Genomic DNA, 23,955 nt, shown 5'->3' on the forward strand with positions numbered 1-23,955 from the left:
ATTCTGTGCACAGATAAAAAAAATTAGAGGTAACTCTTTGCCACAAGTTGTCAAGCTGCACATACATGCCATGCAAATTACTTTTATTTTTAAAAGCTGTTGTAGAAAGTAAGAGAAAAAAGGACTCTTTTTTTATTGTGCTGTTTTTAATTTGATGTAAGAGGTGCGCCAACCACCCAGCTACACATAACTCTTCATCAGTCAATCTGCAAGCTCATAGCAGTTTTCGGACGGATGACTTGAGGAAAGCAGGGCGGGTGCGCTGCCTGTCTGCTACCACCCAGCTGGGGCCAAAGAAGGATTAGAAAGGAGCACTGAGTGGGTGGCACCAATACAGGTGTGCTGGGAGGTTGTTCCAGGCATATGGGGCAGGAAGATAGAGTGGATGGAGAATTGTTTAAGGAAGAAGGCTCCGGGGCACATGGGTGTGTTAGAGTTGGGAAGAGGAAAGGTCATGGGAAGAGGCGTATGGGGAAGTAAGGGTGGAAGTATGGGGAAGGGGCGTATGGGGAAGTAAGGGTAGAAGTATGGGGAAATAAGGGTGGGGCAGGACAAGGCTGAGGAACTCTCTGGATGCAGGAGGGGATGAGGTGACAGTGTAGGTGCAAGGAAATAACAATTTCACAGCAAATCTCTCCTGGACTGGCTCATTCCGATTGTGCGGCTTGTTTCTTTGCAACAGCACCACTTGGGAGAGAGAAGAATTGCAGATAGCAAGCCAAGCCGCTCATTCCAAGAGCAGACGATGTGAAAGATAGAACAACAGTGCTCCTTTTCACAGGTCGGGCCCCATGACTTCCTTGATCCAGGGCAGGTAGTGGGCGACACGCGCGTACACCCCAGGCGGGGTGTCATAGCCGAACGAGACGATTCCATGCACCACACCGCCGCAGACCATGGGGCCCCCGGAATCCCCCTGGGGAGAGAGAAGAAAGATCGGTAGGAGCCCAGAGGAGATGGGGAGCCGGCTGGCCGGGGCCCTGGATTCGAACCCCATCGCCTGGGCTCACCCTGAGCCTAGGGGAGGACTCTGTGGTGCATCCCGCAGCCTGCATAGCCCTCTTCAGACAAGAGAGGCAGCAGCCCAGAGCAAGGGCAGACCCTGCCATGGGCAGGCAGGCAGAAGCCTCTAGACTGGTAAGGCAGAAAGGCTTGGCCCCCACTCCCTTTCCCCTGGTCATAGGATCACAGGAAGTTGAATCACATAGAATCACAGGAATCACAGGAAGTTGACTGGCAGCAGCTTCTCCAAGGTTGCAGGCAGGAATCTCCCGCCGCCCTATCTTGGAGATGCTGCCAGGGAGGGAACTTGGAACCTTCTACTCTTCCCAGAGGGGAATATCTTGCAGTGCTCACACATCAAGTCTCCCATTCATATGCAACCAGGGCAGACCCTGCTTAGCTAAGGGTACAAGTCATGCTTGCTACCACAAGACCAGCTCCCTTTCCCTTTTCCGCAGCTTGCTCCAGTTACGGGATGCTAAAGGTTGCTGGGAAACTACTGGCCTGGTTGATTGGGTGCCCAACCCATGTTGCCAGTAGTGGAAGGCAAAAGCTGGATTTCCAGGCATTCGGAATGATTTTTTTAAAAGCTTCACATGATTTAATTCTGTACATTTCTGCAGGCTGTGTGCATACCTGTTTGTGCGAGTGTGTCTGTGCACTATTGATCCACATATTGTGAAAAGGTGCATTGACTGGTGGCAGGGACTTGTACATGTGTGGAATAGCTGTACACCTTTGAACTAGGAGGCTTTCTATGGGCGCTTCTGCTTGTATTATTCCCAAACCCACCCAGTCTGGAGCTTTGCTGGGAGAAGAATTTGGTCTTTCAGGAGCTGATCATCCCTCCTGCTGCTCAAGCACTCGTGTCAGGGGGCCTTGATTTGGGGAACACAAGCTCTGCGTTTAGTTCTGCTGCCATAACTGCTTTAAAGCCCTATCTTGGCTTGGCTAATAGGAAATGGAAGTTCTTCCAGACGTTTTTATCCAAAACTGAAATTTCAGTGAGACCCGTTAAGAGCTTCCAACCTGAAACTTCTGGTGTTGGCATTATAAGGTTCTGAGATTACATATATTTTTTGCCCAGGAGGCACATTCTAAAACTTAAATCTTTGTTGCTAAGTTCAAGGGGTAGCACTGTATGTTAGGGATAGAATCTAACAAGCTAGAAAACCTAAGTGGACTGGAGTCCTCCACAGAAACCCTGTGGGTGACTATACAAGGCCGGAAAGGAAACGTGCTACTGGGGACGTGCTATCCCCCTCCGGATCAAAATGCCGACAGTGACTGGGAGTTGCAGGAGGAAATCAGGGAGGCATCAAGGAGAGGCAGGGCTGTAATTATGGGTGATTTCAACTTCCCACACATAGACTGGGTAAATTCACATTCAAGTCAGGACAAAGAGGTCAAATTTCTAGATACGCTAAATGACTGTGCCATAGAACAGTTGGTCATGGAACCGACCAGAGAGAAGGCGACCTTGGACCTAATCCTGAGTGACACCCAGGACCTGGTGCGTGATGTCAGTGTCATCGACCCTTTAGGGAACAGTGACCACAGTGCCATCAAATTCAGCATACATGCGGGGAGAGAATCACCAAGGATGTCTAACACAGATATTTTGAATTTCAGAAGAGGAAACTTCTCCAAAAGGAGGAGTATGGTGAAAAGAAAGCTGAGGGAGAAAATCAGGAGAGTCACTTCGCTCCGGAGTGCATGGAGTTTACTCAAAACCACAATACTAGAAGCCCAGTTAGATTGTATACCCAAAAGGAGGAAAGGTACCACTAAGTCCAGGAGGATGCCAGCATGGCTAACGGGTACCATCAAGGAAGCCATAAAAGGGAAGAAGACTTCCTTCCGAAATTGGAAGGCCTGTCCAAACGAAGAGAACAGAAAGGAACACAAACTCTGGCAAAAGAAATGCAAGGTGACAATAAGGGAGGCGAAAAGAGAGTTTGAGGAACATTTGGCCAAAAGTATCAAGGGGAATAACAAAAACTTCTTTAAGTACATCAGAAGCAGGAAACCTGCCAGGGAGGCGGTTGGACCATTAGACAATGAGGAAGTGAAAGGGATTATTAAGGAGGATATGGAGGTTGCGGAGAAGCTGAATGAGTTCTTTGCATCTGACTTCACGGCAGAGGATACTGAGCATATACCTGTTCCTGAACCAGGCTTTTTAGGGATGGAGGCTAGAGAGCTGAGTCAGATAGAAGTGACAAGGGATGATGTTCTAAACTGTGTCTGGAAAAACTGAAAGCTAAGAAATCACCAGGGCCAGATGGCATCCATCCAAGAGTCCTCAAAGAACTCAAATGTTCTTTGCCAAAATATTTAACTTATCCCTGAATTCAGGCTCTGTACCAGAGGACAGGAGATTAGCAAATGTAACACCGATTTTCAAAAAGGGATCCAGGGGCGATCCGGGAAATTACAGGCCAGTTAGCCTAACGTCCGTCCCAGGCAAATTGATGGAAAGCATCCGCAAGGATAAAATTGGAAAGCATCTAGAAGAACAGGCCCTGCTGGGAGTGAGCCAGCATGGCTTCCGCAAAGGTAAATCTTGCCTCAGCAACCTTTTGGACTTCTTTGAGAGTGTCAACAAGTGTGTGGATCAAGGTGATCCAGTTGACATAGTCTACCTGGACTTCCAAAAAGCTTTTGACAAAGTTCCTCATCAAAGACTCCTGAGGAAACCTAGCTGTCATGGGATAAAGGGACAAGTACATGTGTGGATTGCAAACTGGTTGTAAGACAGCAAACAGAGGGTAGGTATAAATGAAGAGTTTTCACAATGGAGGGAAGTAAGAAGTGGGGTCCCCCAGGGATCTGTACTGGGACCGGTGCTTTTTAATTTATTCATAAATGATCTAGTAGCAGGGGTAAGCAGCGATGTGGCCAAATTTGCAGATGATACCAAACTCTTCCGGGTAGTGAAATCCAAAACGGATTGTGAGGAGCTCCAAAAGGATCTCTCCAAACTGGGGGAGTGGGCGACAAAATGGCAAATGCGGTTCAATGTAGCAAGTGTAAAGTGATGCACATTGGGATGAAAAACCCCAACTTCAAGTATATGCTGATGAGATCCGAGCTGTCGGTGATGGACCAGGAGAGGGATCTTGGGGTTGTGGTTGACAGCTCGTTGAAAGTGTCGACTCAATGTGTGGCAGATGTGAAAAAGGCCAATTCCATGCTAGGGATCATTAGAAAGGGGATTGAAAATAAAATGGCTAACATTATAATGCCCTTATACAAAACTATGGTGCGACCACACTTGGAGTACTGCGTACAATTCTGGTCACCACATCTTTAAAAGGACATTGTTGAACTGGAGAAGGTACAGAAGAGGGCAACCAAGATGATCAGGGGCCTAGAGCACCTTTCTTATGAGGCAAGACTACAACACCTGGGGCTTTTTAGTTTAGAAAAAAGATGACTGCGGGGAGACATGATAGAGGTCTATAAGGTCATGCATGGTGTGGAGAAAGTGGAGAGAGAGAGATTCTTTCCCCTCTCACACAACACTAGAACCAGGGGTCACTCCATGAAATTGATTGCCAGGAGGTCTAGGACCAACAAACGGAAGTACTTTTTAACACAACACGTGATCCACTTGTGGAACTCTCTGCCACAGGATGTGGTGACAGCCAACAACCTGGATGGCTTTAAGAGGGGTTTGGATGACTTCATGGAGTCATTTGGGAAGCTCATCCTCAACTGACTGCTTGGAAAATAGCCCTACAGAGCTGCAATCAATTCAATTCAATTAGATTTTTTTTTAAAGTCTTACAATAGACTAAAAAACATGCCTCTATTAATTGGAGAGCTAATCTGTGGGGTGGGTGGGTGGGAACTAGTTGTCTCTTTAGTTCAAGTATTTAATAATGATTACAGATGTCATGTACCATCTTAAGAGATGTTCCTCCTTTTTTTTAATCTCTTGGAAGGAAATACCTCTTTAATATCATGCCCGCTAAAACGTACACGGATGACAAGTATCACCTTAGAAGAGGAATTCTCCTTTTCTCTCACACAGAAGGGAATACCTCTTCTAAGATGGTTCTGGCCACAGCATATGTGTGCAGATGGCAAGTGCCACCTTAGGAGAGGCATTCCCCCGTTTTCTCATGCACAAGGGGGAATGCCTCTTCTAAGATGATGCTTGCCTCTTTGCACCATCTCTAAAACCAAGCAAGTACTATCTTCCTTCAGAACTGTGGCTTTGAGTTTTGGGTGCTAACTCAGTTTTGGTGGCTTGATGCATTGATTGAGATTTTTTCTTTTTTTTAAGCAGTCCTACTCAAAATCCAAGACTTGCTACTGCTGGCACTGACCTGGCTCGTGTCCCGCAGCTGGTGGTCGCTGCCTGCACAGATCATCCCATCATCCAAATTTGAGTAGATCGTCATACATTTTTTTCGGCTGTAGATGGTGATATTAGCCTCGTAGAGCTTCTCCGTGGCCTGGTCTTCATCGATGAGGCCCCATCCAGCCAAGCTGCAGGGTGTGCCGGTGGGGAGGTCGCTGGTCGACTTTGGCAAGGGCACAACTTGGACATACTTATTTAGAGTAGCCTTTGCAGTCAGCTGGGGAAGGAGAAGAACAGGCAGGGAGATGGAATGATCCACTCTTGCTATAAGAGGCTCTTAGGGGTTTAATTAAAAGCAAGCAAGCAAGTTTCTAGTCCTGATGACAGCACAAATGTGCAGCTGAGAGCCAAACTGCAAGTGCCAGTTAAAGTGCTACTAATGCTCATGGGTGTTTTTCTTCTATTTCCAAGAGCTGGAAATGTTATGATCCTAATGAACGCACAACAGGTGCGCCTGTCAGTGAGGGGAGGAACTACCAGACCCAGGGTAACCTGAAGATGCATTTGTTTTCCAAAAACAAGAGGAAGAAAGAACTTAAGCGACCACACAAATAAACCCCAAAGCTGGCCCAAAGTAACTCAGAGGTGCAGAATGTTGATGGGCTTGGAGCGCAGTTAACAGGCAAGCAGGTGGGTGGAGCTAATAGAACTCAGTGGAGAGGAGGAGGGGTGGGGGCTTGAACAAGAAGAGGGGGAAATCTCTCACCTTGAAGAGTACTCCCTCAGAACAGTCACAACTCTTCCTGCTTTTCAGGAGGAAAGGTGCCTAACAGTTTCACCATCAGGCACTACATGTGAGGTAACACATGCGCAGCAGGTATACACGAAAGAAACAAGAGGGGAACATGGGTACAAGAACAAGAAAAATGAACAAAACCCGTGTGGAATGGGCAAGGCAAAAAAATGCAGAGACACAATTGGAAGTGAAGAAATACTCCACGTATAATCACAAACTATAGGCATCCAATGACAACAGCAAATAATTACAACAATGTGGGCTGTTAAAAACTCCACAAATGCAGGAATGTAATCCTAAGCAACAATGATAGGAATACTAATGGTGCAAATAAACTCATATGAAGCTGCTGGTGCCAGTTTGTTGAAAGTCCATCCTCCAACATATGGAGGTAATCCCCTCTGCGCAGAAACCTTGAAAAACTGAAAGCTCTGCACTGGAAGCTTGAAGCTTGAAGCACTAGAAACGTGACAGACTCCCTAGATGATAGTCCGTTTCGAACACATCTTCGTCAGAAGTACCGAATGTCTATACATCAATAAACATGATGCAAAGTACATAATAAAATTATATAATGCAAATGCCGCCACAGCAACCTTATATGAGGAAATGTCGTTAGGAGCAGCACCATAGTGCCTGCTAAAACATGCTATACTCCTTATTGAGCAAACTTAACCTTGGAGTTACATTCTCTCCACAAAAATCAGTCAGTCACATGATGGGTGGAAATGATTGTAATTATTAATTAATTTAATTAATATAATTAATTAATAATGAATGAATGTAATCATACATTCCTGAATTTGTGGAGTTTTTAACAGCCCACACTGTTGTAATTATTTGCTGTTGTCATTTGAATGCCTATAATTTGTGATCATACGTGGAGTATTTCTTCACTTCCAATTGTGCCTCTGCATTTTTTTGCCTTGCCCATTCCACACGGGTTTTGTTCATTTTTCAGCATGTAATGAAGCTGGCCCCCATGGCAGCGGGAAAAGAGGGCCTTGAATCCAAGCACCACCTACCCATGGGGGCCTCCAACAGGTATTATACAGGGGGACAGGGAATTCCCTTTGGGTCCTCTGGCAGAAGACCCCCTGCCCTAAGAGGTGGTTAGAGTTACAGGTGACTTGGGCTACGATACCTTAAGCAGGAGAATATCATTTGCAACAGTCAACCGGTCAAATTCTGGATGTATGAAGTAAGACTCAACGCCGAGCACTTGCTGAGATTCTTCAATCTGGTAGACATTATGCGCTCCCAAGATGACAGTGATCTCGCTGGAAATGGCGCATGGGCACACAGGTCAAGGATCTAGTAGCAAATCCCTAGATACTTGGATGACGCTTCTAGGCCGCCTTGCAGCACAAGAGGATGAAAACATGTCGTTCCTGGTGGACGTATTAATCTTCTTTCCACCCTGCTAACTGGGCAAAGAGGCACCTTTTACCGTGGTGATTCTCTTTATTGAGCAGGGGGAGAGTAACTGGCCCTATTCACCCCCAGCATAGTACTTCCAGTGACTGTTGCTGGTGTCTGTCTTATGTTTCTTTTTAGAATGTGAGCCCTTTGGGGACAGGGAGCCATCTTATTTGTTTGTTATCTCTCTTTGTAAACCGCCCTGAGCCATTTTTGGAAGGGCGGTATAGAAATCGAATTATTGATAATTAATTAATTAATTAATAATTATTGTCTGCCCTGCTTAGCAGCTTTTTCCTGGGTTTCTGGTGGGGCCCAATGTTCTTTCTAATTTTTGTCATTTGTGTGAGGAATGGATTTTGTTCTGGGCAGCAGTACCAAGGCAGTGTGTGCGCAAATGCATTCAGGGTGCAGCCTTCCTGATTAAACCGGAGCGGGATCTAAAATTAACTGAGCAGACATCAAAAAATCTGTGAGTGGATGCACATGGGCACACCTTGGAGGCCTCCTCAACTTCGGCCCTCCTACAGATGTTGGCCTACAACTCCCATAATCCCCGGCTATTGGCTACTGTGGCTGGGAATTATGGGAGTTGAAACAGTCCAAAAACAGCTGGGGGGCCTAAGTTGAGCAAGCCTGGAAGAGGGAACACTGGTAGGGACTTTCCCAGTTCGGTGTGTCTCACCTGAGCAGGGAAATCTGGGTTCAGATCCACGGCTATGAAGCTAAACTGCAGACCAGAAAAATGGAGATTCTAGAACTGTGAAAATTGCACTTGCTTCCTTGATAAGCCACAGAAGGTGTCCGCCCTATCAGTGTGCTCTCAGGAGTCCCAGTCCACCTTTGAAGTCATATTAGGTTACATATGTGCGGCAGCTGTGAAAAAGGCCAATTCCATGCTAGGGATCATTAGAAAGGGGATTGAAAATAAAATGGCTAACATTATAAGGCCCTTATACAAAACTATGGTGCGACCACACTTGGAGTACTGCGTACAATTCTGGTCACCACATCTTAAAAAGGACATTGTTGAACTGGAGAAGGTGCAAAAGAGGGCAACCAAGATGATCAGGGGCCTAGAGCACCTTTCTTATGAGGCAAGACTACAATACCTGGGGCTTTTTAGTTTAGAAAAAAGACGACTGCGGGGAGACATGATAGAGGTCTATAAAATCATGCATGATGTGGAGAAAGTGGAGAGAGAGAAATTCTTTTCCCTCTCACACAACACTAGAACCAGGGGTCACTCCATGAAATTGATTGCCAGGAGGTCTAGGACCAACAAACGGAAGTACTTTTTCACACAACGTGTGATCCACTTGTGGAACTCTCTGCCACAGGATGTGGTGACAGCCAACAACCTGGCTGGCTTTAAGAGGGGTTTGGATGACTTCATGGAGGAGAGGTCTATCAATGGCTACTAGTCAGAGGGCTGTGGGCCACCTCCAGCGTCAAGGGCAGGGTGCCTCTGAGTACCAGTTGCAGGGGAGTCACAGCAGGAGAGAGGAAGTGCCCTCAACTCCTGTCTATGGCTTCCGGCGGCATCTGGTGGGCCACTGTGCAAAACAGGATGCTGGACTAGATGGGCTTCCTTGGGCTGATCCAGCAGGGCTGTTCTTATGTTCTTATGTTCATATTCAGCCTCTTCAACCAAATCAACAAAGTGGACTAATACTTAATACTTCCCTGTCTGTCATCTTCGTGGTACCAACTGCCTTTTGGTCCCGGCAGTTCTCTTGCAAAGATCTTTAAGTCCCTCACCCATACCATGAACAAACCAAACTTGAGCCTTTTCCTACGCTGATAATGTATGTATTGTGTATTTCCAAAATTATTTGCCTCAAAGGTTTTCAAACTTGGATCCCCAGATAGCAACCTAGGAAACTGCCTTATTTTGAGTCACACCCTTGCTCCATCTAACTCAGTATCACCTACACTGACTGGCAGCAGCCATCCAGGGTTTCAGGCAGGAGTCTTAATCCCCAACCCTACCTAGAAATGCTGCCAGGGTTTGAACCTGGGAGCTTCTTCTGCATGCGAAGGAGATGTTCTGCCACTGAGCTACGACCCTGTCCTTTTGCCCTTTAGCAGTAGAGGCGATCAAAGTGGCCAGTGATGCCTTTGCAAATTCAGAAGGGCGGGCACTGTCCACAAGAGCCCCCGTGGCCACTGCCCACCCCAGCAGCCAGAGAAACGGAGAAGTACCAGTGCTCTGTCCCTGCACGTCCCCCCTTCACGACCCCCCTGGAAGTTGTAGTCAAACAACACCTGGGGGACCCCCATTTAACGACGACTGCTCTAACCAATAGGCTTTCCCACCAGATGTGCAAAGGACTAGCACCTGTTCTTTAGACCTTTCCGGTAATTTAATCTTGTCCTCAGTGATATCTCAGAAACCACGATTGTTACTCACCTTATGCAGTGTGCTGCAGTTATGACCCACTGGGGCGCCACTAGGAATCCACCACAGCCCATGTCGTTCTCGATCTTCAGGGCAGCCATGTAAGGCCTGGAATGGGGTTTCGCTTCATGCCCACCGATGATTCGACTCCTCAGGTGACCTGCGGGGATCATCAGAGCCGGTGTGGTGTAGTGGTTAGAGTGATGGACTAGGACCGGGGAGACCCGAGTTCAAATCCCCATCCAGCCATGAGACTTGATGGGTGACTCTGGGCCAGTCACTTCTCTCTCAGCCTAACCTACCTCACAGGGTTGTTGTGAAAGAGAAACTGAAGTATGTAGTACACCGCTCTGGGCTCCTTGGAGGAAGAGCGGGATATAAATGTAAAAATAATAATAATTATTATTATCAAAAGTCAGGGAGAACCACTCTTACTCGTTGTTTCTAAACAGCCATGAGGTGTCTTTACCCAGCTTTGGCTGGTCCACCAGTTGCGGCCCTATCTCGACTGGCAGGCCCTGGCAACGGTAAATCATGCCCTCATCATCGCTCATTTGGATTCACCTTAAGTGGCGCAGCAGGGAAATGCTTGACTAACAAACAGAAGGTTGCCGGTTCGAACCCCCACTGGTACTATATCAGGCAGTAGCAATATAGGAATTTGCTGAAAGGCATCATCTCATACTGTGTGGGAAGAGGCAATGGTCAACCCTTCCTGTATTCTACCCAAGAAGACCACAGGGCTCTGTGGGCGCCAGGAGTCGAAATCGACGGCACACTTTACCTTTAATGCGCTCTACCTGGGATTGCTTTGAAGACGACCTGGAAGCTTCCGTTAGTCCAGAATGCGGTGGCCTGCCTGTTTATGGACACTAGGAGATATGATTGTGTGACACCTCTCTTGAGGTCGCTGCACTGGTTACCTATTTGCTTCCGGGTCCAATTCAAAGTGCTGGTTCTCACCTTTAAAACCCTTCAGGGTTTAGCGCCTGTTTATCTTCAGGGCCACCTCTCCCAGACGCTTTCCAGACTAGACCCTGCGACGGGGTCAGGGCGTATCTCTCGAGCACGCAGGGCATACTGGGGAGACCCCCGGACCCAGGAGGCGGCTTCTCGCCTCCTGGTTGGGGGTCTACTCACGAGTAGATAGCCCGGGTTTGCGGAGCCCTAACCCTAACCCCGGCTAAGGGGCGGGCTACAGGAGCGGGTTAGCCGCTCCAGAACCACCAGGCTTGGCTGCGAGCCAGGTGGTTCTGACGATCCGCAAAAACCGGGCTAGGCTTTCCTAGCCCGATTTTTGTGATCGTCAGAATAGCCCCACAGTCATAAGTTCCCCAATGTGGAAAACAGGGAAGAGCAGGGAGGCAAAAGGATCAAGGATAGGAGTATGAGCAAATGGGGTTCCTATTGTAAGCCTCATTTAATCTCTTTGGGCCCCATTGTAATGCAGCTTAGTCCATGTAACTGAAATGCGTATTTTTCTCCTGTTTACCCTTCCTTCATTTCCTACCCCTTTCTCTGTCTATGCTGTATCAAATTATAATTGCCAGCCCCTTAGGGCACAGTTCTGTCCTTTTTGTGCTTTGCAAAATGATTGTCCTAGATAAATAATAATGCGTTCAAAAAGTGTGCATCGTGCCATCTCTCCAAGGGACTGGCAGTTATCCTGTTTTCTCGGGACCTCCACGATTGTCATGTGGAAGGCAGAGCGGGCTTATTTTTAATCTCTGTAAACTTTGAGAACTTCTGATGAAAAGTGGTATTTAAATATTTGTTGTAGTAGTAGCAGTAGTTCATGAGGGCAGGACTAGAGCCAACGGGTCAAAATGGCAAGGAAGCAGATTCAGGCTAGATAGACACTAAGGAATTTCCTGACAGTAGGAGCTGTTGGAACAATCTGCCTCATGATGTAGTGGGCTGCCCTTGACCAGAGGTTTTCAAATGGAGGCTCAATGGCCTTCTGTAAGGGATGCTTACAGATTGTATACCCAAAAGGAGGGAAAATACCACTAAGTCCAGGAGGATGCCAGCATGGCTAACGGGTACCGTCAAGGAAGCCATAAAAGGGAAGAAGACTTCCTTCCGAAATTGGAAGGCCTGTCCAAACGAAGAGAACAGAAAGGAACACAAACTCTGGCAAAAGAAATGCAAGGTGTCAATAAGAGAGGCAAAAAGAGAGTTTGAGGAACATTTAGCCAAGGGGAATAACAAAAACTTCTTTAAGTATATCAGAAGCAGGAAACCTGCCAGGGAGGCGGTTGGGCCATTAGACAATGAGGGAGTGAAAGGGATTATTAAGGAGGATATGGAGGTTGCAGAGAAACTGAATGAGTTCTTTGCGTCTGTCTTCATGGCAGAGGATACTGAGCATATACCTGTTCCTGAACCAGACTTTTTAGGGATGGAGGCTAGAGAGCTGAGTCAGATAGAAGTGACAAGGGATGATGTTCTAAACTGTCTGGAAAAACTGAAAGCTAACAAATCACCAGGGCCAGATGGCATCCATCCAAGAGTCCTCAAAGAACTCAAATGTGAAATTGCCGACCTCCTTGCTAAAATATTTAACTTATCCCTGAAATTGGGCTCTGTACCAGAGGACTGGAGAGTAGCAAATGTAACACCGATTTTCAAAAAGGGATCCAGTGGCGATCCGGGAAATTACAGGCTGGTTAGCCTAACGTCCGTTCCAGGCAAATTGATGGAAAGCATCCTCAAGGATAAAATTGTAAAGCACCTAGAAGAACAGGCCCTGCTGGGAGTGAGCCAGCATGGCTTCTGCAAAGGTAAATTTTGCCTCACCAACCTTTTGGACTTCTTTGAGAGTGTCAACGAGTGTGTGGATCAAGGTGATCCAGTTGACATAGTACTGCGTACAATTCTGGTCACCACATCTTAAAAAGGACATTGTTGAACTGGAGAAGGTACAGAAGAAGGCAACCAAGATGATCAGGGGCCTAGAGCACCTTTCTTATGAGGCAAGACTACAATACCTGGGGCTTTTTAGTTTAGAAATAAGATGACTGTGGGGAGACCTGATAGAGGTCTATAAAATCATGCATGGTTTGGAGAAATTGGAGAGAGAGAAATTCTTTTCCCTCTCACACAACACTAGAACCAAGGTTCACTCCATGAAATTGATTTCCAGGAGGTCTAGGACCAACAAATGGAAGTACTTTTTCACACAACGCATGATCCACTTGTGGAACTCTCTGCCACAGGATGTGGTGACAGCCAACAACCTGGATGGCTTTAAGAGGGGTTCGGATGACTTCATGGAGGAGAGGTCTATCAATGGCTACTAGTTGGAGGGCTGTGGGCCACCTCCAGCCTCAAAGGCAGGATGCCTCTGAGTACCAGTTGCAGGGGAGTAATGGCAGGAGAGAGGGCACGCCCTCAACTCCTGTCTGTGGCTTCCAGCGGCATCTGGTGGGCCACTGTGCGAAACAGGATGCTCGACTAGATGGGCCTTGGGCCTGATCCAGCAGGGCTGTTCTTATGTTCTTATGCTGAAGCAGATTCCTGCACTCAGCAGGGGGCTGGACTAGACAACCTCACAAGTCCCTTCCCACTCTAATAGTCTATGATTCTGCAGGGCATGAAGACAACAGCCTTCCTCTCTTCTTTGTCTCTTTATTTATTGAAAATATTTATACTCCGCTCCTCCAGTACACAACTGGAGGACGCTACTACTCAGGGCGGCTCACAACATCAATAAAACAGATAAAACATAAAGTAAAAGATTAATCAAATCAAGTTAAAAGTCCAAGTGAAAACCACATTTAAAATTACAGATTATAAAAGTTTCAAATCAAGTTCTTACCAAAAAGCTAAGAATTTTTAAAAAAACCTGCCAGATATAAGCAGCAGATAACACATTTAAAAGCCTCTTTTAAAAGATGTCTTTAATTCTTTTTTCAAAACACCAAGGGAGGGAGGGAGCATGGTGAAGCAGGTATTCTGCTCCTGAACATGGGCTCTCTATTGTGCTATCACAGAGAAGCTTTTTGTGGGCAAAAGCTGTTGCATCATTTGTAGGCAGCTACAATGGGAACAGGGAAGCAAGAGTGGATGGGAGCACCCCCTGCAGGTATCTCGTGGGATCCCACACTCCAATATGAAAATAAATACCGAACACACTTCCTCCCCAGAATTCTCCCCCTGACAACTTGCAAAGCTAACTCTCTGGTCTGAGTGCTCTGCTGCTGTGCAAGTGTCAGATAATTAGCATTAGGTCTATAACTGGCAAGTTAGCTGCAGTAGCAAAGAAAAAACCCCAGCCTCAGAGGCAGTCTACCTCTGAACAGAACTGATACATACTGTATGCTTTGTGATTGTTTTGTGATTTGTTTTGCAGACCGAAGACCGTAGATAAGATTCTGTCCTATTTTCTTGTTAGCAGTCAGGAGAAAGCTGTTGTTAGGAGACATACCACCTGGGCGTTTTCCAGGTTACGAGTTTTGCGCCGGTAAAAGTGTTGCAAGGTGCGACGGAACGAGGCAACGGCTTGCAACCACGTTTTCCAATGCATCGTGACAGGGTTGTGACCCTCCCTATTGCCCTCCACTGCAAGGAGTTTTCCAGGCAGGGGGTGTCCATATTCTACCTGAAATGCATCCTCTCTGCCCCTCCTCCTGCTCCATTTTGGGCCTATTTATTTATTTATTTAGCATACGGTATTTAGCATATTTATTTAGCATATTTCTATACCGCCCAAAATGCAAGTTCTCTGGGCAGTTTACAAGACAATAAAAGCAACCAATAAAAAGATTAACATATTTCAACCATTAAAATTTTAAAAGTTAAAACTATTAAAACACCATTAAAACAGCGTCTAATTAAAAGCCTGGGTGAACAAAAGTGTCTTGACTGCCCTTTTAAAAGCTGTCAGAGATGGGGAGGCTCTTATTTCAGCAGGGAGTGCCTTCCAAAGCTTTGGGGTAGCAGTGGAGAAGGCCCGTCCTTGAGTAGCCACCAGACGAGCCAGTGGCAACTGCAGACGGACCAATGAGGTTGCGGAGGGTGCGGGAGGGGATGACGTGACGGCCTTCAAAATAAAATAATATTCTGGGCTGCCTTGTGCAAAGCCGAGAGCAAAGTGCCGTCTCAAAACAAAAATTTAATTGCAGAATTGCACCCTTGCGCAAGCGCTCCAGCAAAACAAACAAACAAAAACCAAGGGCAGAGAGGCTGGTGGCGGGGGAGGCGAGGCTGCGGTCCCCTTACTTTGCCCCCGAAAAGCCTGGGCAGAGCCTCTCGGGGCCCCCCTTGCCTCAACAGCCGCCTTCGCTTGCAGCGAGCTCAGAAGAACTGTTGCCTGATCCTCTCCCTGAGTCCTGGGGAGGCAGGAGGTGGGAGCGCTCCAGAAGGCAGCAAGGAGGGATGGCCACCCGCCCTCTTGCTGCTCCCCCTTTGCACAAGGAAAAATAAGAAGAAATAAGAGATAAAATAAAAATGTGAAAATTAAAATCAAAGCGGGAAGGGGCAATACAATGGATAGTTCCATGTGATCTATCTTTAGAATGTGAGCCCTTTGGGGATAGGGAGCCATCTTATTGTTTGTTATTTCTCTGTGTAAACCGCCCTGAGCCATTTTTGGAAGGGCGGTATAGAAATCGAATTAATAATAATAATAATAATAATAATAATAATAATAATAATAATAGATCGCCGCCCACCCCCCTTGCTGAATGAGCCGTCCACGCCACGCCACTCACACTGCGGAAACATCGTTGCAACCCTCCTAAAACGGAAAAATACTGCTACTTTCCTGCAAGGCAGATGCAACCTTGTACCGCTGCACCACAACAATCAAACCCCAAATAGGGCATCAGAAATATAGACGGCCCCTCACTGACAGTGATGTCGGAATGCAGGCAGTAATGAAGCACACCTAGTGGGCACGTTGCAAAAGTGTTGCAGCGCGTAATCTGGGAACCGCCTAGGCGAGGGATCTTCTTGCTGTTGTTGTTGCTGCTGCTGCTGCTGCTTATTAAGAAATAAAAATGACATGCAGGAACATAGGAAGCTGCCATATACTGAGTCAGACCCTTGGTCTACCTAGCTCAGTATTGTCTACACAGACTGGCAGCGGCTTCTCCAAGGTTGCAGGTAGGAATCTCTCTCAGCCCAATCTTGGAGAAGCCAGGGAGGGAACTTGGAACCTTCTGCTCTTCCCAAAGTGGCTCCATCCCCTCAGGGAATATCCATTCAGCCATGAGACTAGCTGGGTGACTCTGGGCCAGTCACTTCTCTCTCAGCCTAACCTACTTCACAGGGTTGTTGTGAATGAGAAACTCAAGTATGTAGTACACCGCTCTGGGCTCCTTGGAGGAAGAGCGGGATATAAATGTAAAAATCATCATCATCATCATCTTCTAGTGTTCACGCTTCTAGTCTCCCATTCTTATGCAACCAGGGCAGACCCTGCTCAGCTAAGGAGACAAGTCATGCTTGCTACCACAAGACCAGCTCTCCTGTATGTATGCAGCAACATCTCTTGAACATCCAGAAATTATAAGTAACAATCCCAAATTCTGCTGCCTCCCTTTGCCAACTCTCCCCCTCACATGGGATATTGCAGAGAAAGAAAAAACAATGAATTAATCAATCTCATACTAAAAAAAAATCCCAGATCGTGGGTGCTGATGTTCACCAGATGCTCTATTAAAATTTATAAAAGGTTCCCAAGTTAGAGCAAATAATTCATCTGAGTTATTCCTTAGATAAGCGGAAGGCTCTTGTTTCCTAGAGGCATCGGGTAGGCCATCTGCTGGGAGATGGGATGTGGCACTTGGCTACTGCACACCTTTGGCCCTCCAACTGTTGGACTACAACGCTCCTCATCCCCACCCACTGTAACCAGTAGTCAGGCATGATGGGTGTTGTAGTCCAACAACAGCTGGCGGGGGGGGGGCGCAGTTTTGCAGGCCTGCCCTAAATGAACCTTTTGCTCTTCTCTAGCTGGGCTCAGCTCCTTCCATCTTCACTTGGTACCTCTGTCCAAAGCAGGACAAGAGAATGTCCCCTTGGCCCAGTCGGGTGCCAGAAATGAGCTCACCGGTTTCCATCGCGATTGACTCACCAGGCTGGGCCAGTGAGGAGAACAACAGCAGGAGCAGAACTGGCCAGAGGAGACGGCTCATCTTGACGTCCAGTTTTCCAAGGCGAGAAAGTGCTTAAGACTTCAGCTGCCCCACCTCACTTGGATTTATAGCGACCCTTCCATTTGACTCACCCACCACAAAGCCGCAAAGGCTGGGCTTGCAATCTAATCGCAGGATTTCAGGCAGCTCAACGTGTGGGCCATCTTCTCTGGGCGGTCACATGAAACAGCCCTCATTCAAACGGCAATCTGATAGTTTGTGTGTGTGTGTGCGTGGGGGTGTGTGTGTGTGGGAGGGTGTTGCGCTGGGATCCAGGCATGGGTTTTCTGCATGTATCTCTTGCATATCTCCTCCCCAGAGGTGCAGCTAGGTGATTTTGGAGCCTGGACCTAAAGGCCTTGGAGCCTGCCCTCCTCCCCTCCTGCTGCAAGTCAAGCATCATTTTTTAACATGTGGGTTCTTGAGGGCACAAACCACACCACCCAGAACAGACGAAGGAGGATTTGGGGGCCCCCAGGGGGTGTGGAGGCCCTGGACTTCGTGATTGTGGTTGGTACTGTTGTTGTCCACTGCCTAGAGACTTTGGAGGAGGCGGCATATATGATTTTTTAAAATAAATAAATAAACAAAGTGTTATGTTTTTTTAATTGTATGTTTTAATCCTCTGTTGTGAGACACCAAGAGAACAATTTGTTATGGGGTGGCTAACAAATAAACTTGTTTGTTGTTGTTGTTAACTAAAGAGACAGAAATAGTTTGGGAAGAAATATGCCCTTCCTTTCAGCTATTAGGGTTTTTGACTGACTCACTAGGTCTTGCTTTCAGCTCCATTGCTAGAAGATCATGTGGGAAGACTGGTTTAACATTTAACTTGTTACTTAGCTGGAGAGTTAAAATATTTTTTTTTAAAAAAAAAACTCTGATTAATTTAAACCCGAATGGAACCTAGAATTTTGATGGTTTGATTTCTGATCATGTCTGGTACCTATTGAAAGGACATGTCAGCCTGGAATGTGTCATGCTTCAAACCACTGAAGCTTAGGGAGGAGGGCTGGTCTTGCAGTAGGAAGCATGAATTGTCTCCTTTGATAAGCAGGGTTGGCCATGGTTTGCATTTGGATGGGAGACTACATGTGTGAGCACTGTAAGATATTTCCCTTCAGGGGATGGAGCTGCTCTGGGAAAAGCAGAAGGTCCCAAGTTCCCTCCCTGGCAGCATCTCCAAGATAAGGCTGAGAGAGACGCCTGCCTGCAACCTTGGAGAAGCCTCTGCCAGTCTGTGTAGACAATACTGAGCTAGATGGTCCAATGGTCTGACTCAGTATATGGCAGCTGCGCCTATGTTCCTTTGTTAATGTACGACTTAGTGTAGGACTAATGTACGACTAATAATGACTTAGATTCAAGCTCCACTATCGTTACATAGTCTGATGCTGAGGTGTCCAGCAACTCCTCTTATGTGACGACTCTGGATCAATTTCAGTTTGTGACTCCTGAGGATGTGGACAGGTTGCTTGGAATGGTGTGGCCTACCACCTGCCCTCTTCATCCTTGTGCGACATGGCTTATACTATCTGGTAGGGAAGCTATTGTAGAGGGCCTGGTGGAGATTATAAATGCTTCTCTGAAGGAGGACAGGATGCCTCCTTGTCTTAAGGAGGCAATCATTAGACTGCTTCTGAAGAAGCCTGCCTTGGATCCCTCAGAGTTAAGCAAGTACAGGCCTGTCTCCAACCTTCCATGGTTGGGCAAGGTGATTGAGAGGGTGGTGGCCTCCCAGCTCCAGGTGGTCTTGGAGGAAACTGATTATCCAGACCCATTTCAAACCGGCTTTCGGGCAGGCTATGGGGTGGAGACTGCCTTGGTCGGCCTGGTGGATGATCTCCAACTGGCAATTGACAGAGGAAGTGTGACTCTGTTGGTCCTTTTGGATCTCTCAGCAGCTTTCGATACTATCAACCACAGTATCCTTCGGGAGCGTCTGAGGGGGTTGGGGCTGGGAGGCACTGCTTTGCAGTGGTTCCACTCCTACCTTACGGGCAGATTCCAGATGGTGTCCCTTGGAGACTGTTCTTCAAATTCTGAACTTTTGTATGGTGTCCCTCGGAGCTTCATATTGTCTCCGATGTTGTTTAACAGCTACATGAAACCGCTGGGAGAGTTCATCAGGAGATTTGGTACAGGGTGTTATCAATATGCTGATGACACCTAAAACTATTTCTCCATGTCAACATCATCAGGAGAAGGCATGACCTCCCTAAATGCCTGACTAGAGGCAGTGATGGGCTGGATGAGGGATAACAAACTGAGGCTGAATCCAGATAAGACGGAGGTACTTATTGTGTGGTGTCAGAACTCAGGAGACGATTTTGATCTGCTGGTTCTGGATGGGGTCACACTCACCTGGAAGGAACAGGTATGCAGTCTGGGGGTGCTTCTGGACCCGAACCTCTCCCTGCTGTCCCAGGTTGAGGCAGTGGCCAGAGGTGCTTTTATCAGCTTCAGCTGATACGCCAACTGCATCTGTTTCTTGAGATGAACGACCTCAAAATGGTGGTACATATGCTGGTAACCTATAGGCTGGATTACTGCAATGCGCTCTATGTGGGGCTGCCTTTGTATGTAGTCCAGAAACTGCAGTTGGTCCAGAATGCGGCAGCCCGGTTGGTCTCTGGATCATCTCGGAGAGACCATATTACTCCTGTGTTGAAAGAGCTACACTGGCTGCCGATATGTTTTCAGGCAGAATACAAGGTGATGGCTATCCTCTCTAATAAAACGCTTGGTGTCCGTCTGTGGACGGACACCAAGCGTGTGTCTGTGCCTCCCTGCCCTGTTCTGCGCCTGCGCAAAGCGCAGGCCCAGAACAGGGCAAGGGAGACACGCTCGCCGGTACCCGGCAGCCATCTTGGGCAGCCAGAAGCGGCCGCCCCGAAGAAGCCAGAAAACCGGCGCCGGGGTAAACTGAGCGAGGCAGCGGCGGAGCTGCTGCCTTGGCCAAAAGAGACGGAGGCCGGGGGCGGAGCGGAGGCCACTTAAATATTAAAAAAAAGGCACCCGCGGCCGATGCCGCCGACCCTCCCTCCCAGCTGACCCCCCCCATTAAGGGCCAAATCGGCCCAGCCACTTGCCCCCGCAGCTTCCGCCGCCGACCAACTGGCCGCCCACCCAGCTGCCGATACCTCCTTACCGCCGGCACACGTCCTCCGCTTGATCCGCTGATCAATTAACAGAAGGAGAGAGGTGCTCGCATGCACAGCTCCACTCTCTTTAAAGTCTCTTCCCGAACTGGCGCTTTGCGTCCTTGCCGCCCAAACCGCCAGTTCGGGAAGAGACTTTAAAGAGAGTAGAGCTCTGCATGCAAGCACCTCTCTCCTTCTGTTAATTGATCAGCGGATCAAGCGGAGGACGTGTGCCGGCGGTAAGGAGGTATCGGCAGCTGGGTGGGCGGCCGGTTGGTCGGCAGCAGAAGCTGCGGGGGCAAGTGGCTGGGCCGATTTGGCCCTTAATGGGGGGGGGGGTCAGCTGGGAGGGAGGGAGGGGGCGGAATGGCAGCAGGGGGACAGGAGAGCCATTACTAGGGCCCGTTGTTCAACGGGCCAAAATTCACTAGTTACCTATAAAGCCCTAAACAGCTTAGGCCCTGGGAAATAAAGAGAACATCTTCTTCGCCATGAGCCCCACTGCTTGTTATGATCATCTGGAGAGGTTCGTCTGTGGTTGCCACCAACTTGTCTGGCGGCTACTTTGGGAATGTTGAAGACCCTGGACTTTGGAATGTGCTCCCTGTTGAAATAAGAGCCTCCCCATCTCTGGCAACTTTTTAAAAGGCACTGAAGACACATTTATTCACCTAGGAGTTTAATTAATTAATTAATTATCATATTTAATTATCTATTTTTAAATTTTATATATATATATTTATTTTTTAAAAATAATAAAATAAATAAATATTTTTATGCCGCCTGATATGTAAATCTCTAGGCAGTGTACAAATCCCAACATTAAAATCACAGGTTAAAATACATAAAACATTATAAAAACAATATAAAACAAATTATTATTATTATTATTATTATTATTATTATTATTATTATTATTATCATTATTATTATATTTATGGTTTTAATTTTTAATGTTGGTTTTAAATGACTTTAATGTTTGTTTAGATGATTTCAATTGTTTTAATGTGTTAAACAATTTTAACTGTAAACCGCCCAGAGATGCAAGTTTTGGGGCAGTATAAAAATATGTTAAATAAATAAATGTCCATTCTCTGTTGCTGCTGAGATTAAGACTTAGAACTAATGGGCTGGAATTGGGTAAGGAAGCAGATTTAGGCTAGACACTGGGGAGAAGTTTCCCACTCCAGGAGCTGTTGGACAGTGGACCAGCCTACTCAGGCCATGGCAGGCTCACTTTCACTGGAAGTTCTCCCAAAGTCTGGGCGGCCCTCAGTGCTTTACGTGATTAGAAATATATCTACACAGAAAGAGCACATGCATAACATCAAAGATAATAATTCCATTTAGTGCAGATAGCATCACTGGGTCATAGTGGGAGACGGCCCTAGCGTTGAGGTCAAATGTATCAGGCGGAGGACACGAAGACGTTTTGAGCGGATGGCTCACAATGCTCTGAGTTCTGAAGAGGAAGAGTTTTCACTGATAACTCTTTGCAGATATTGAACAGCCGGTGGTTTTGATACTTCCTTTTTTCCCCAACCAGAGTTCCTGGCAGGCCGTAGTCTGAAAGCTGAAAGTCTCAAGGGAACCAGTGTAGCTTCACAGATGACCTCCTAAAGGATATCTGTTAGGAACGCAGGAGGCTGCCTTGTACCGAGTCTGTCCATCTCGCTCAGTGTTGTCTACACAGACTGGCAGCGGCTTCTCCAAGGTTGCAGGCAGGAGTCTCCCCCGGCCCTATCTTGGAGCTGCTGCCAGGGAAGGAACTTGGAACTTCCTTCATCCAAGCATTCAGGTGCACTCCCCATCCCCTATGGGAAATATTTTACAGGGCTCACACATGTAGACTCCCATTCAAATGCAAACCAGAGTGGGCCCTGCTTAGCAAAGGGAATAATTCATGCTTGCTGTCACAAGAGCAGGGGTGGGATTGGGAAGGGGGAGAGAGAACACACATGAATCCATTGAGTTACAAATTATCGACATTCTAGGGCTTAACATACTGCAGGAGGAATAACTGCCAAACCTCAGTTAGCTCCTGAATCTTAGTGTGATGGATGGACTAGATCTGCTCTCTAGTGGCAGGTGTGGGGGCCGGGGGGGGGGAGTAGTGGCACTCTTACCCCTGGACTTTGGGGCCGAAGCCCAGGGCCTCCACACCCCCTGGGGGGGCCTACCAAATCCTCTTTAGTCTGTTCTGGATGGTGTGGTAGCCACTGCATAAATATACCTGTTTTATATTCTTACATTCCTGTGACTTCAATTGCTGTTTGTGCCCTCAGGAACACATGTAAGAATGTAAGAATTCTTTGTTTTGATGGTGGGCCACACTTCGGTACAAGAGTCACGTCCATGTGACTGAGAGCCCGGAAGTAGCTGACCATAACTTCAAGTGGCTCCAGAGTTGTCAAATAGCTGGGGTCTAGGAGCAGAACTCAAGAATCCATGGGGCTGGAAGCAGTGCATACATTGATTGATTGATTGATTGATTGATTAAATGCTGTCAATTCGATGTCAACCACATACAGTAGATAGATTCTCTCCAGGATGATCTGTCTTCCACTTGGCCTGTAAGGTCTCTCCGCATTGCTGTCCATCCACCTTGCTGCTGGTCGTCGGCTTCTTCTCTTTCCTTCAACTTTTCCCAGCATTATGGACTTCTCAATGGAGCTGAGAATGTGTCCGAAGTATGATAGTTTGAGCCAGGTCATTTGTGCCTCGAGTGAAATTCTGCATTGATTTGTCCAACCATCCATTTGTTTGTTTTCCTGGCTTCTCAAAAGTCTTCTTTTCATTGGTATCCTCAAAAGTCTTCTCCAGCACCAAAGTTTGAAAGAGTCGAAACTTTTTCTATCTTGCTTCATAGCTAAGCTCAAGATGGCTAGCTTGCTTGCTCCTGTGGCCCAGAAGAAACCAGCCTCAGCTCACAGGAGGAGATTCCCTTTTTCTTTTCTTGTTCCAGTCAGGGAAGGACCAGAAAGAGGAGGCAGCTTTGTCAGAGGAGGCAGTGTGGGTTTTAAAAAAGAAAAGTGGGGTGGGTGGGTGGCAGTGGGAGCAGGTATGGAAAAACTGTGGCAGGCATTCTTATCCACATTGCCATGCAAGCATGCTGTATCCCGGGGCATGATGTGGATGACTTAAATGACTGCCATAAGGAGGTGGGGAGAGATTATAGCAGTTTTCATATACCTGAAGGGTTGTCCCACAGGCAAGGGAGTGAAACATGGAAATCTTCTCTGTTGATCCTGAGGGCAGGGTTAGAACCAGTGGATTGAAATTACAAGGAAGCCGATTCACGCTAGACATTAGGAAGGATTTCCTTTCTATAAGGACTGTGGGACACTTAATACATGAGCAATATCTACCCTCCCTTCCTGTCTATCTAGTTTCCTGTCGCCCATTTCGATCCCTACTGAAAAGGGTAAAAGGTTTTACTGCTCAGGGTAAAATTGCAGTCATTTTTGCACAGAGTAAAGGGTTAGGGTCAAGGCAGCAATGAACAAATTGTCGTGCTCTCTCCATGGAGTGACCTTTGGAGGCTGTTCCTGCCAATTTTCATTTGCCAACACTGATAACGTTTCATAGTAGTTCTTGGGTTTCTAAAAGTGCATAAAATACCATTCCTCGTGGAGTAAGTGGAACAGGCTGACTCATGCAGTGGTGAGCTCTTCTTTGCTGAGGGTTTCCAAACAGAGGCTGGAGAGGGAACCTCTCAGGGATGCTGCAGCCGATTCCTG

General features: G+C 47.2%; 1 protein-coding gene across 1 annotated transcript; it reads right to left on the bottom strand.

The window, feature by feature from the left end:
* Nucleotides 1-120: 120 nt before the first annotated feature.
* Nucleotides 121-17,084, bottom strand: LOC128346451 (mast cell protease 1A-like). Its single transcript, XM_053299792.1, has 5 exons — nt 17,012-17,084; nt 9,943-10,090; nt 7,255-7,390; nt 5,340-5,591; nt 121-916 (listed from the first exon to the last, which is right to left on the bottom strand). Exons 1-5 carry the CDS (start codon nt 17,070-17,072, stop codon nt 776-778), a joined length of 738 nt encoding a protein of 245 aa, XP_053155767.1. The 5' UTR covers nt 17,073-17,084; the 3' UTR covers nt 121-775.
* Nucleotides 17,085-23,955: the final 6,871 nt, after the last annotated feature.

Source organism: Hemicordylus capensis, chromosome 2, assembly GCF_027244095.1.
Source record: "Hemicordylus capensis ecotype Gifberg chromosome 2, rHemCap1.1.pri, whole genome shotgun sequence".
In the NCBI taxonomy this organism is placed as follows: Eukaryota; Metazoa; Chordata; class Lepidosauria; order Squamata; family Cordylidae; genus Hemicordylus; species Hemicordylus capensis.

What these genes read in the sequence shown, in the direction of transcription:
- LOC128346451 (XM_053299792.1), bottom strand. Translation starts at nt 17,072, where the DNA reads ATGAGCCGTCTCCTCTGGCCAGTTCTGCTCCTGCTGTTGTTCTCCTCA. An exon ending in ATGATATTCTCCTGCTTAAG is followed by an intron (nt 5,592 to 7,254) that starts GTATCGTAGCCC and finishes CTCCTTCCCCAG; the next exon opens with CTGACTGCAAAGGCTACTCT. An exon ending in AGCTGCGGGACACGAGCCAG is followed by an intron (nt 917 to 5,339) that starts GTCAGTGCCAGC and finishes CTCTCTCCCCAG; the next exon opens with GGGGATTCCGGGGGCCCCAT.